The sequence below is a fragment of the Maniola hyperantus genome, chromosome 20 (assembly GCF_902806685.2).
Source record: "Maniola hyperantus chromosome 20, iAphHyp1.2, whole genome shotgun sequence".
Classification (NCBI taxonomy): Eukaryota; Metazoa; Arthropoda; class Insecta; order Lepidoptera; family Nymphalidae; genus Maniola; species Maniola hyperantus.
The window spans coordinates 13,339,397-13,354,396 of NC_048555.1; the positions used below are offsets into that span (position 1 = coordinate 13,339,397).

General features: G+C 38.8%; 1 protein-coding gene and 1 non-coding gene across 2 annotated transcripts in view; both read right to left on the reverse strand.

Moving 5' to 3' along the window:
• The window catches only part of LOC117991625 (protein prickle-like), a 363,781-nt gene extending 349,735 nt beyond the window's left edge, over positions 1 to 14,046 (reverse strand). Inside the window, exon 1 of the mRNA XM_069505430.1 lies at positions 13,900 to 14,046. Within this exon, the coding sequence (XP_069361531.1) occupies positions 13,900 to 14,012 (113 nt within the window). The 5' untranslated portion in view covers positions 14,013 to 14,046. The remainder of the gene's footprint in view (positions 1 to 13,899) is intronic.
• Positions 3,081 to 3,152, reverse strand: TRNAW-CCA (transfer RNA tryptophan (anticodon CCA)). Its single transcript has one exon. It is a non-coding gene; the product is annotated as a tRNA-Trp (tRNA).
• Positions 14,047 to 15,000: the final 954 nt, after the last annotated feature.

Here is a 15,000-nt window from a genome sequence, read left to right on the forward strand (position 1 = left end):
ACAAGTTTATCATATCTCCATGTCTCCGTACGTACAACGTCTGTAGACTGTGAATGAGCTATGCTGTGTGGAATCATGATATTCCTGCGTAAATAACATCTCTATAATTTTCTTGTGTCCGAGAAAAACCTTGTCATCTTAGCATGTTAAGATCAGATAGTGTCGAGTGTCGAGTGAAGGCAGGCGACCGTAGATAGACAAAAACATAAACAACTTGGAGTCTATATTTTACTTTTGTAAATAGAATTTAAAAACTTCTTTTAATGTTTCGTAGTAAACAAGGAACTCGTATACCTAGTTTCGTCATGTCCCTCTGTCTGTCCGTTTGTCTATCCACAGCTAATCTCAGAGACGATTAGTAGTTATACCTACTCGAAAACAGCTTGGGTGACTGGGTGTAATTTATGGTACCTACCCTATACCTAAAGTGGACTCGTAAGTTTTTTTCTCGTCTCATGGTGTGGAGATGAGGTGTTTCAAAAATATTGCGGGTTAGTGAAAACCATGTTTCGATTCAGGGATCCGTTCGCGAAATATTAAGCATTAAAGTGCTAATTTTTGTGTCTATAGTTATTAACCAAAGTGTTCCTGTTACCAACTGATACAAAATATATGTATAAATATTATTCCTTTATATATCTGAACTGCTTATTAAGTAAACTAAGGTACTTACCTCAAACTAAATAAATAAAGCAATAACTGGAATTGAAAGTGGTATGAATATGAAAACTACACCTTACCTTTACATATTCGGATATGATATTTCTTATACTAATTAACAGTTTGTAAGCTATGCAATATATCTCCATAGAGAACTCGGTGCTTATGGCAAAGATATGAGACATGTTCGCTTTTTGCTTGTCAGGTCGTAATCTAATTACTGATGTAGGACGAGTGTAACGGACGGCTTACAAGTGTACAACTTGAAGTTTAGGCAGCCAAGTATTCTGTGCTTTATGTAATAAGCGGATTATAAAATAAGCTATTTATATGAAAGTAGGAACCTTTGTTCTTCCATCATAAGCAATTTTCTTTATTTTACAAAATTATTGCGATTGGCTGAAAAAAAGATGATAGATACAGTTCACAGATCTATCTTTTTGGTGGCTAAAAAGTACAAACAGCGACAGATCCTAGCAGATATGGTACAAACAGCGACAGATCCTAGGCGATATGGTACAAAAAGACAGTGACGAAAATGAAATCACTGATCCAGAACATTATGTTATGATTCTATTGATAAGAGGCGGCAAGAAACTCGGTCGTTCCTTTTTTGGCTCAATATTTTGTGGTACGTACCAATTTATTGTAAACCACACTGCGGTCTGCGACTCGTCACGTACCAATGAGCAACTTATTTCGTTTCCCAGCATCATCGTTGGATCGGTTCAAACGTGACGACTGAAGCCAGCCACTTTACCTTACATTACATTGCATCGAATTGTGAATATATACTACACTAGCTGATGCCCGCGACTTCGTCCGCGTGAAATTAGGTTTTTTAAAATCCCGTAGGAACTCTATGATTTTCCGGTATACAAAGTAGCATTGAACTCAGAACCCCCGAATAGAAGGTCTAAAGTGTTATCCACAAGGCTTCCACCGCTCATTCACTATTTTTAACCGACTTCAAAAAAAGGAGGAGGTTCTCAATTCGTCGGAATCTTTTTTATTTTTTATTTTTTTATTTTTATTTTTTATGTATGTTCCCCGATTACTCGAAGACGCCTGGACCGATTTTGAAAATTCTTTTTTTGTTTGAAAGGGTGTACTTCAAAGTTGGTCCCATTTAAATTTGGTGAAGATCTGATGAACATCTTCGAAGATACTGGAACTCCTCAACGGATAAGAGTAAATTGCTCGCGATCAGTGTAATAGCTTAGTAAACAGTAGATTTTTAACCAGTTATAGCATAATTCCATGGGGCCACTAAAAATTGTGAAATAAAAAATTTTTACAAAAAAAAATAAAAACCGACTTCGATACACAAACACTAAAAATTTAAAAATAATTTAATTTATTACCGAATATATTATGTATACAAGAGTTAATATAGTTCCATAATAATATTTTTTGGGGTCGGTGATTGCCAGTTCAACCTGTCGCGTACTATATGTTTAGTTTGGAACTAGGCACACAGTACTGCATACATCGCTGGCTAGGTATCCTACTCGCCGGCAGTGGGCGCTCATCTCACAAAGTAGCATTGTCCGATACTCCGCAATATGCTCACTATAGTTCGTTGTTCTCCTTCACAGACCACCACCTACCACTAGACGCACACCCCCAACCGCCAAGCTTAGACAGTGACTTAGCAAAGTCAGCCCACTTCCGCACATTGTCTTGATTACGTGACCTTTGAGTCCACCAATCACAACGCAGCATACTCCCCTGTCCCTGTCCCCCGCCAACATTTTACGATTTTGTTTTCATGCAAAACCTTGTATATTTGCTACAATAACCTTGTAAGACTAGTCTTGAGGTTAAATTCTCTGTGTTCTACTTACTTATGGAACACGAATAGCCCCTTTTACCTGATCACGACGAAGCCCAAAAGGAGGGTTATGTATTCGACAAAACCCCCGACTGTGCGGTTTGCACTGAATGTTTTTCATCCCGCACATCTGAACCCCCGACATCTTTACCACAAGGTTAAACATGACTCATCATCATCATCATCATGATCAACCCATCACTGGCTCACTACAGAGCGCGGGTCTCCTCTCAGAGTGAGAAGGGTTTTTGGCCATAGTCTACCACGCTGGCCATGTGCGGATTGGTAGACTTCACACACCTTTGAGAACATTATGGAGAACTCTCAGGCATGCAGGTTTCCTCACGATGTTTTCCTTCACCGTTAAAACAAATGATATTTAATTAATTAAAACGCACATAACTCCGAAAAGTTAGAGGTGCGTGCCCGGGATCGGACCCCCGACCTCCGATTAGAAGGCGGAGGTCCTAACCACTAGGATATCGCAGTTAAAACATGACTACTAGGATATATTTAAACCCAAAAATAAACTTGAATTTTTATGAAATCTTTATTTTAAAAAAACAAATTCAAAATAACGCTACTTTGACCCCGACGTGATTTGAACACGCAACCTTCTGATCTGGAGTCAGACGCGCTACCGTTGCGCCACGGAGTCCTTGCAACCAATCATTCAAATTAACTATCGTATACAGATGATCGTTACCCATATTATAAATGCGAAAGTTTATATTTTTTGGTTAATTGATTTTTCCCTCAATCACGTCGCAATGAAACAACGAATCGAAGTTATTTATTGCATGGGTATAGTTAAAGACCTGGAGAGTGACACAGGCTACTATACTATTGTATTGTTGGCACCCTTCGGGTACGATACCTTAAAAAGCTTATCGATTTCAGACGTTCGTGGTAAATAAAGCCAGAGATAAAAAAATCAGAGATTAATATGCCTCTAAAATTATACATAAGTATTAATAGTTAAAGGTTAACTTTAAATACACTAATAATTTTTAACATTACTTCAAATGGCTTGAAAGCTTAGCTTAAAGGGCTTTTTATTTTCAGTTTAAGCAATTCTCGCTGACTCACGTAACGAGAGTAAAAGTACCCTTTAGCACGAGTTTCCACAGCTCGATAACGTTTATAGTTTTCAATTTTCGAAATATTGTAGCGACGGAATAAAATGGTCCTAAAGTCTCGTTTTAAAGCCGTACATGTATATAAGTACCGCCGATATTTACTGAATCTATAAACTTGAGACTTTACTTGAAGTTTCCTCGGTGGGGTTCTTGAAATTCCTGAAAACTATTTCTAGTTGATTAATAAAAAGCTTTTAGAAATTTTCATCAGTGCGAATCCGACTGGACTCTTACAGAGAGGAGCCCAATTTTCATTTCCAAGATTAGTATAGGAAGGAAGAATTATTTTATAGGCAAAAGAACTCCAGAGGCCAGGTCGATAAAGACGCAAGTGGTTGGCTGGTATTATAAAGAGACGTACAGGACTTAGCTACCCAAATTTAAAAAAAAAGCGGCTTTAGGTAGAAACGCTTTATCGTGATGACCACCAAACTTTATTTCGAAGTGAGTCGAAGTGAAAGTCAAATCATTTATTCAAATTAAATACACTGTAAATACTATCTGTCCCGGCTTTACTCACGTGTGTCGATAGTATTTATAATGGAAATCACTCACGGTAGTTTAAACGCTAAATACACTGTGTTGAATTTGTAAGATGTAATACTGATAATTAATCATGTAAACTTAAAACTAAAGCTAGGAGGGTTTCAAACGCACCCAGGTCTGAGAAGAGCCCACAAACTCGTACACGACAATGATGAAGCTGCAACGGATTAACTATAACTTTGACGTTAGTGTCGATATCGACGATAATCGAAATCGATCAACGTTGTCGAGGTGTGCGAATTTACACTAAGGCTACATGTACCCGTAGTACAAGATTTTACGTCTCACCAAACCAAACCAAATTCGAGAGTCGAAATACTTCCGCGTTACAGTAAACTGGATCTTAAATGACTTGTTTTAAAGCTCAAGTTTGTCTACACTTCTACAGCCAGCGCTCCAAGCGGAAACATTGCGAAATTAAAATCAGTGGCATTGAATATTTGACTTCAATTCAAGGCTGTTTAGGTCCATTTTACTGTAACGCGGAAATATTTCGACTCTCGAATTTGGTTTCGTTTGGTGAGACGTAAAATCTTGTACTACGGGCACTGTAGTACTGTTCATAGCTCGTAACCTCCACGCTACGATAAATGAGTTTTCTTTTTAACTCGGATTAGGAGCGCCCTCTGCCTCCCGCGGGCTCTGTCGGTACTCAGCTCCGGCGAGGATGGATGGCGCGCCGCACTCTTCGTGAAATATATTCAAGGGGAAACTTTCATAATGTCCGCTTCACTGTCGGACAAAAAAACTTCATGACAAAGAGCGTTCTCTACTTTTTTATTATTACTTAATAATATTCATTTCCTTTGTTCGACCTCGTGTTAATATTCAAATCTGTTTCTACTCACAATTAAATAGTTATTAAACTACTTGGTATTAAATAAATAATAATAATTGGAATTTTTCTAAGGCCAGAGGCTCACTTTTTTAATTTCAATAAGTAGGTACCTAATTGCATACTTTCAAAGTCCGTTGAAGTACGAGTCCGAGCCGCACACGAAGGGTTCAGTACCAAGATATAACACTAAGTATATACTTACTGTTTATTTATTTTTACAGAAATGCATGGCGGCCATTTAAAATACACCACCTTGGTTTTTATTATTTTGTTATAGCGGCAATAGAAATACACACTGAAAATTTCAACTCTCTACCAAAACTCTCTATCTATCACGGTTTATGAGATACAACCCGCTGACAGACAAACGGACGGACGGACGGACAAACATCAAAGGTTTAGTAATAGGATCCAGTTAGCACCCTTAGGGCACGAAACCCTAAAAATTTACTCATACTCACAAAACATATTCTAACTCTCACTAAGATATATATGTATATTGTAGATATACCTATCTCTCAGATAGGTACCTAATAGACATCGCGGGAAGTTTATACGCGACATTCATTCCGTCCATATTCCGTCAGTCGTAAAGTAGCAGATTTCTGTCCCCTCGCGACGTAAAAACTGAGTTACGGAGCTTCGGGCCGGAACCACGGAACATCCATCCGCCGCACAATCAAATGTGCCACTTTATATCAAATGGGCCACTTTATATAAAATGGGCCACTCGATATAAAGTGCGCTTTATATTCGGCAGTCGCGGCGACGTCGCGCGTCGCCCGCGGCCACGCCATGTCGTGCGATAGTGCTGATGGCGGGCCATGCGTTCAGCGATTCTGAAATTGTATATTTTTACAGTACCAGCTTATCCTCGCGACTTCGTCTGCGTGGACTACACAAATTTCAAACCCCTATTTTACCCCCTTAGAGGTTGAATTTTCAAAAATATTTTCTTAGCAGATGTCTACGTCATATTAATAGCTATCTGCATGCCAAATTTCAGCCCGATCCGTCCAGTAGTTTGAGCTGTGCGTTGATAGATCAGTCAGTCAATCAGTCAGATGATGCCCGCAATTTCATCCGCATGGATTTACGTTTCTGAAAATCCCGTGAGAACTCTTTGATTTTCCGGGATAAAAAGTAGCCTATGTCCCTTGCTCCGTTGCGACATGATTGAAAGACAAACCAACAAACAAACACACTTTCGCATTTTATTTATTTATTTATTTTTATTTAGACAAAACGAAAAGTGAACAATTTACACCACACTTTTAGACCAAAGCACTAGATAAACAGTTGAGACTAGTGTTGGCAGTTTGCAGCCCAAATAGACCGTAGTCTGTGCTAGGGCTGACAAAGTTCGCATATACATATAATATGGGTAGTGATGGGTAGTGAAATGGATAGTGATAACATGGGTAGTGATGTCAAGTGTTTCCAAATAAGTCGCTCGTTCCCTGGCCGCGGACACGTCAGGCGGGATGTCGGTTTACGAGCGTGCAGATAAACGCGCGCTTAACGGAATCGTCTGAACTGCCTTCATTAAGCACCCATCATTTACAGCCGCGATAGCCCAGTGGTTAAGACGTCCAGCTTCCACGCGGGAGGTCAGAGTTCGACCCCAAGCACGACCCTCTAACTTTTCAGAGTTATGTGCCTCTTGAGCAATTCAATAATAACACTTGGTGAAGGAAAACATCGTGTGGAAACCTGCATGGGAAAAGGGATTCTCCCAATTGTGAAGTATGTGGTAAGTGGTAACGTAGATGATGTCTCACACTGTTGGCATGGCGTGTTCGCTATCACAATTTGAGAGGAACACTAATGTGTGAACTAAATTAAAATTTTATGAGTAGGTATTGGTATTTTCAACTGTATTTTAAACAAACCTTTGGTGCCTTTGAGCATTTCGGCAATGAAAGTGTATGAATTTGTTAGTGATTAGGTTTGATTTTAATTTAATTTGTAACGATGGGGCTGGCATATATAGGTCACCTGCAAAAGCCCCTTACTAAATATATCAGATTAAAAAAAAAGTTATATAAATAGCACTTTTCTCAAATGAAAACAGAACAACACGATAACTATACTTGCTAATTACTTTCATTAAACTATTAAACGCTATCAGTTTGTCACACAGCAAGTAATTCCATAGCTGTGAATATATTACTGATTATATCTACAAGTGTCTTGAAGTGTCCCCAGCTTCAAGGTATCCAGTTGCACTTCAATAAACAAGATAAGATCCAGGCACAGGGCTACTGGTATCTGCGGCGCCGCTAACGCCTTTATCTGTTCCTCTCTCTGATATTCGACTAAGGGGTAGGACGCACTGAACACGCAGCGGCAGAGCAGCGCATCTATGACGTCTATAACGTTATATAGTCTACAAGTTTTAAATTGTAATACAAAAGAAGGAGGGCATACAGCTTAGCGGGCATAAAACCTGCGCACTAAAGTTGCGCACCGTTCCTTTTGCATAGCAATTCCTTAAGTGAGCACTAAGAAAGGAATTTTAAAATTTCATCTCCTAAGAGTAAGATGATAGAAAACTTAAATATATAGGTAAACGGAAAAGTTGACTGACTGCGATCTATTAGCGCACAGCTCAAACTGCAGCACGGATCGGGCTGACTTGTGGCATGCAGATAGCTATTATGACGTAGACATCCGCTAAGATTTTTTTTTGAAAATTCAAAATTTAAGGGGGTAAAATAAGGATTTGAAATTTGTGTAGTCCACGTGGACGAAGTCGCGGGCATTAGGTAGTCCTATATGTGTGTTGGTCGTTGGATAACTGGACGTACTGTACCAGTCCCACTACCACGGCACCATCCGCTCTCGCTGCTCACTTTCCAGCAGCGGCCAAAAGGTTTGATAGATAATGGTTGGAAAGGTACAAACCAGACATGCGCGTTTGGTGTGGCGTTTTCTCCGTGCCGCTGCCGCCGCGCTCTGTGTCTGACCAGACCTTTGCAACATTGCAAGTGCAACGGCAATGAAGCAGACGACGCAGCTGCAGCAACATGGCTGATTGGAGTGATTTCATTTGCGTTGTTCTTCATCTTATGCGACTGTTATACATCTTGTTTCTTTGGATTTATAGAACTGCATTCATGAGAACAACTCTATTGTTATCTAACTAATCTATACTCTATCTTTTTGTCTGGTGGGCCGTGGGAGGCTTCGGCCGTGGCTAGTTACCACCCTACTGGCTACCCTATCCAATCCCGTGGGAACTCTTTGATGTGCCGGGATAAAAAGCAGCCTATATGTCACTCTCTGTCCTTTTATCTGTCTCTATGCCAAAAATCAAGTCGATTGGTTGCTTAGGTGTGAAGCAAGGACAAACACACAAACATACAAACGCACTTTCGCATTTATAACATTAGTATGGATATGCAGAAAATATGAACTGGTTTCCCAACTTGATATTAAAATCGTAAGCGCATAAAATAATATGTGTCTACTCACAGTTGGAGAGGGGAAAGGGGACAATAAAGTGGAGTCAGTCCCCGGGAGCCGGGAGTAAATCCGCTTCCGCCGCGGAGAGCTCATAACGTCGAGTATTCGCGATTTATTGCCTCGAGCCGCCCCGCGGCGCTCCTTGCACTCACTACATACATTTGAATTTGAATACCTTTATAGAAGACTATCTAGAAGAAAAAAAAGTTAAAGAATGGTTGCTTACACGAACATATTCGGAGACTGAAAAGCTGTTGGAAATTTTAATATAATATATTATATCAAATATATATATTACAATATATTATTAAAATATACATTATTATTTACAAAATAAATACATAATACACACACCCACACCCACACACACACACACACACACACACACACACACACACAAACACACACATACACTCACCAATAGTTATAGTTCTAATAATTATAGTAAACATGTTAAATTTTATAATATCTACCTTACATGCAGATTCCTTTTCTTTTGTATATAAAATGAGCCATCAATTTTAAGGAGAGTGCTGTCGCCTAAAACACAGGTGTATACCTAGCTTAGGGACAGTCGATTTTTCTGTATACCTACCTACTTAACAAATTGGTTTTGTTATTATGTATTTTATGTATTAGTTCTCGTAAGTAAGTATGTTTAAGTGTACCTATGTTTGATCAATAAATAAATAAAAAAATAATAATAATAATCTTACCTACCTACATTATATAAATGATTGTGTTTTTTACCTATTATGTATATTAAGTCTAAAATACTTTTTAATGTATAGTAAGTTTAAAATAACCCACATTTAGCTTAATGTTGTTAGTTTATATTAAGTAATTGTTAGTTAGCTGTTAAGTATTGAGTATAACAATAAATTAATGTTACGTGTAGGTACCTATCGACTGTCGACGGCACTGGTGTACGGAAAAACTTATTTAAAGTTTATGAATGCACCAAACTTGTTGTAACCTGCAAATATTCTTCTTTAATAAATAAATAAATACAAATACAAATCTTATGCCCGCGACTTCGTCCGCGTGGACTACAAATTTGAAAGCCCTATTTTACCCCTGGGCTGAATTTTCAAAAATCCTTTCTTAGCGGATGTCTACGTCACCTTGCAATAGCTATATCTGCATGCCTGGCCCGATCCGTTCGTTGATAGATCAGTCAGTCAGTCAGTCACCTATTCCTTTTATATATTTAGATATATTATGTAGTTGTCTGATATAGATTTGTAGATGTATTCGGTTACATTAGCAGATAGACAATGAACCAAAAGCTTAATTTGCTATAATCCGCTGAAACAGATCAAATCTGTATGGTGCAACATGCAGCATGTCTCATGCTGTTGCTGCTTGTTGCACCGTACAGATTTGATCTGTTTCAGCGGATTACAGCAAATTAAGCTTTTGGTTCATTGTATATCATGGATTTCCGCAAAATAACGCCTGCTTCTATACAACATTAATAGAGCACAGTCTGTGGCACATGTCAAACAACTGGACGGATCGGGCTGAAATTTGGCATGCAGATAGCTATTATGACGTAAGCATCCGCTAAGAAAGGATTTTTAAAAATTCAACCCCTAAGGGGGTGAAATAGGGGTTTGAAATTTGTGTAGTCCACGCGGACGAAGTGCGGACATAAGCTAGTTATCTATAAACTTTGTATAAATGGGATCGAAAATAAAACATTACTAGAAAATAAAACCCGTCGTTTGAGAATATTAAACAATGAAATTGTCAGAGTAGGTACGTTTAGCTTGAATAATATCTCCAAATATATCTGTTATGTTTATGCACATAAGGTTCAGAATTACTTAAATAATTGTAAGGCAAGATTTTACGAGCTCATGGCAGCGGCCAGCAAGGAAGGAGGGTGGAGATGTGTGAACTGTGAACTGTGAACTGGCGGTGATTGTCGAGGGGGTGCACGATCCTCGGTAAGCACAATCTTAACTACCTCTCTCTTATGTCTCCTTGGTAGGGGTTTTTTATTGCTGACGAAATGATTGCATATTGACGGCTTCCCCTTGGCTGTTTTTGAGTTTTCAAGAATCAGTTTTTGGTAGAGGATTGCTCATGATTATGTGAGATTGATAGCTATGATAGGTTATGATATTTTCATGTACTATTATTGCGGCTATTGTACTACACTAAAATTGCTATCACTTTCGTAACGCTCTTTATTGAAAAGTACATAGCACATGATAATCATGATCAACATCGACGGCTCACTACTGAGAATGGGTTTCCTCTTAGAATGAGAAGGGTTTGGCCATAGTCTACCACGCTAGCAAAATGTGGATTGCCAGACGTCATACATTCATTGAGTACATTATGGAGAACTCTCAAGTATGCAGGTCGAACACGATCGATGTTTTGCTCTGAAAAGTTACAGATTACAAAAGTTACCCAGGATCGAACCACCGACCTCCCGAAGACTATCACGGCTACGGCACGGCACGGAGATAATTTAGAAAATATTAATTCCCAAATTGCTCCTGCCGGAAATCGAACCCCAGACCTTCCACTTATAAGAGCACAACGCTCACCACTGCGCCAGGGACGTCATCGAATTTCTCGGAATCCTTTAAGGAGATGTTTATGTTATGTACTTTATTATTGACGCTTATATTGAGCGGTTTGACTGAACACAACTAGAAGTAAACGATAAACCGCCAAGATTTGGAACACCCTTCCAGTATGAGGTTTCCCCTCAAGCATCATCAAGGCAAGCGCGCTCCATCTTAGGCTGCATCATCACTTGCCACCAGGTCTAATTGCAGCCAAGCGCTAGTTTATATATTTAAAAAAAAACCGCCCAAGTGCGAGTCAGGCTCGCGCAACGAGGGTTCAGTACTACTAGTCACACACAGGTTTTCGACATTTTTAATGATAATTCAAAACTATGATGCATAAAAATAAATAGAAATCTGTTTTAGAACCTTAGACCTTTCATATGATACCCCATTCGATACAATTATATCTTACTTCGAAAATTGAAAATATTAATTATTAGTTCATGAGTTTTTTTTAATAATTTCCGCTTTACGCTTGTAACTTCCACGTGCTTCCGCGCTCCTGAGCCAGGGCCCAGGGGCCAGGAATTGAATGCTCCAACCGCAACACGGCGTCCACATCTCTATACCCTTTACTTTGTTACGTTCATGCAGTTATCAGCTTTTACATCAAGACATAACGGTTATTATCGCTTGATAATATTGTGGGTAAATAAATTGGGTACGAGTTATGTTATATCGACTAACTTTTGCCTACGAGTTCGTAATACGTACGAGTAGAGACCAATTCTTGTGCATAGATTAGATCTTACAAACCTAAAGATTCCCCTTACCACCTTGGGCAGTGAAATTTGGGGAGTACTGAATGTACCTACATAGGGTACATTTCGAAAGGCATTCCGAACCAGTGGTAGATGCATCCGACTATTCGTAAGTGCTTGTAAAAGTTTATACGAATAAAAAAAAAAAAATATTTTTTTATTTTATTTTATCTTCTTTAAAACCACTTTTTGTACAGTCAGTTATTCAGAGAGCTGTATTCAATTTAGTTAACGTGTGAAACAACTAGAGTTGGTGTTCAGATTTTCCCTACACTGTGTACACGATTGCCCAAAAAAGAGTACACCTAATGTTTTCAGGGTTCATGTATGTATGTATATGTATGTATCTATGTGAGTTTCTTTATTTCACCATAACTTCTAAATGACTAACCAGATTATTTATGGGGTGGTTAGGTTAGAATCATCCCGAATGGTGCTGGCTATTAATTATGGCAAATTATGCTTGTAATTAATTGTTTAAACAATTATTATATTAGGCAGCAATTACACGTGTGGGTTTTACTGCCGTAAGTAGCTTACGTAATTAATTGACAACAAATTCACTAAGTTTTATAATTTTTACAGTGTTTTACCTACATACGCTTGAAGGAAATTTCTAAATAATTTTAAATACAAATATCAAAGATTGCGGACCGGCAGGAATCGAACCCATAGCTTAGTGGTCAGAGCGTCGAGCGCGATCCCACGAGACGCCGCGGCTTCGAAAGAAAGGAACGAACGAAGAAATTCACTAAGGTAAATGACACTTATTATAAGAGTATATATTACATTTGTAAATTTGTCGTAAGTTAGTCATGTAAGCGACTTACGAGGGTAAAACTTACAGGTGTAATTGCGACCATAGGTACTATAGGTGGTATAGGTATTGTACCTTTACTGCCTATAGATGGAAAGCAATAGTGACTAGTGAGTCGGTGTCGGTGACGGTTCCACCGACCGCAGTTACCGACAGAGCGAAAGACAGATGTATCAGGTACCGACTTGATTCTCTCTGATGGATATCAGTTACATTTGGATTCCATCTGTCATAACAACTTAATACTTGTTAACTTTGTTTTGACCATAAATAGCTGTGGTTGGATCCGTCTCTCTAGTCACTAGTGTACACTACACTACGAATAATACGTGTCTCTAGTCTCTACTCGTTTTTATCCTTATTGGTTTAAGTTGACGCGAACAAATCTCGCGGGAATTCTTTGGTTTTCCGAAACATATCTATTATACCACAGGAAAGTAAAAATCAGCCAAATGCGAGTCGAACTCGCACACGAAAATTTCAACTCTGTGCTATTACGGTTCACGAGATACAGCCCGCTGACAGACAGACGGACGGACAGCGGATGGCATCCTTCGGGCTCAGAATACTGTGTACTGCGTCGGGGAGGTACGGAACCCTAAAAGATGTATTAAATTCGATGGCCTATCATAGCCTTTTAAAGTCTCGCGAGTCAAAGGTCATTAGCGAGATGAAGCGATCCCAGGTTTGATTTATCATCTGATACTTTCAACAGCTTCACGGCTGGCGACCTGTGACCTGCCGGCGGCGTCCATTGTCCGTTCCCCACATATTAATGAACTCGCTACAGTCATATTGACACAGCTTAGCGATCATTCAGTAAGGTATTTGCATAAAGTTCTATGTAAATAAATCGCAGCAAAGATCTCGGAGATAGGTACGAGTAAGCGATGCATTTTCTCGGCGCTTTAGACGTTATACAATAAATATGCTTATTTAATTGTATCATGATTTTGTTTACTAATTAGAGGTAAGAATGTCCTATGCGCCTCATACGCATTATTGCGACGCGCAATTTGTTTATCTTTTGAGTTAGCTAAGAAAAAATAAATTGTGGCTAATTCCGCTGTACACAATCTCTAAACTAAACTAAAATGGCACGTCTAAATCTATTGCTATCCCTTTCATAATGTTGCTTGCGGAAAAGGATAGCACTAGATTTAGACATGTTAATTTAGTTTAATTTAGAGATTGTGTACAAGAGAATCGGCCCGATTGTTAGGGTAAAGAGGTCCACTCACTAACCTGTCATGGCTGGTGACCTCAGCGCGGACCCACGGCGCCGCGCCCCACTCCTCCTCCTCCGCCTTCGGCTTCAGCAGCCCTGACAGCCAAGTGTACGACTTGGAGCGCTTCATCGCGACCACATCACTGCACGACACTCGACACCATCGACACCGAACAACAGCGAATGACGGGGACCGTCCACGCCAGAGTACCACAATATAACTGACTTCACATCCATGAGAGACCAAAATTTTCACAAATAAAGTGTCTGGTAATAGGTCAGTCTACCCTATTCATAGTATTGATATTGAGTAGTGTACTACGAACAAACGAATTAATTATTTTAGGTAAATTTTTCTTAGATTATGTTGTAGCTTTATATTGCTGTATTGTTATTTAACACTTTTAAAAGTGTTTTCTTAGCAAATTTTCAAGTTACATTCAACGTCTTACTTTTTTTGTACTTGGCACTTCGCAAACAGGTTTGTAACTGCTTTGTACTAACCACTGTTTCTTTGTTTTTTGGGCGAGTCTAGCACGATTCACTCTGGCTTTTCATTTAATTATACGCCATTCCTATAGAAAACTATACTTAGTATACACGCTTCAAGACTGTATTCTATTGAACATCTGTTTTTCTGACTACAAAAAGTTTCCAAATGATTAATATTATACGAGCAAATGTTAAAGTGTATGTTTGTTAGTCCTCTACGCCACAATGACTGAACCGATTTGCCTGGAGATAACTTATATCCTAAATTAACACATAGGCCACTTTTTATCCCAGAAAATCAAAAAGCTCCTGTGATATTTAAAAAAAACTTAAATCCACACGGACTTGGTCGCGGGCATCATCTTTGTAAACTAAATAAGCTTTTCTAATACTAAGTAAGTAAATAGATAGGTAAATAAAACACTAATAAAGCTCTAGATTAAAAGGATAAACTAGCTGAAAAACTAAAAGTACAGTTCAAACTTGTACAGTCAAATAATTTGCATATTTTTTAGACTCCCACATAGCAAATGAGTTTCAGACATTCCCCCGAGCAAAGTCGCGGCGGGACGCTAGTAGTAAACACTCAACTTTCTAATACCAATTAATACCTAATTCAATTTTCC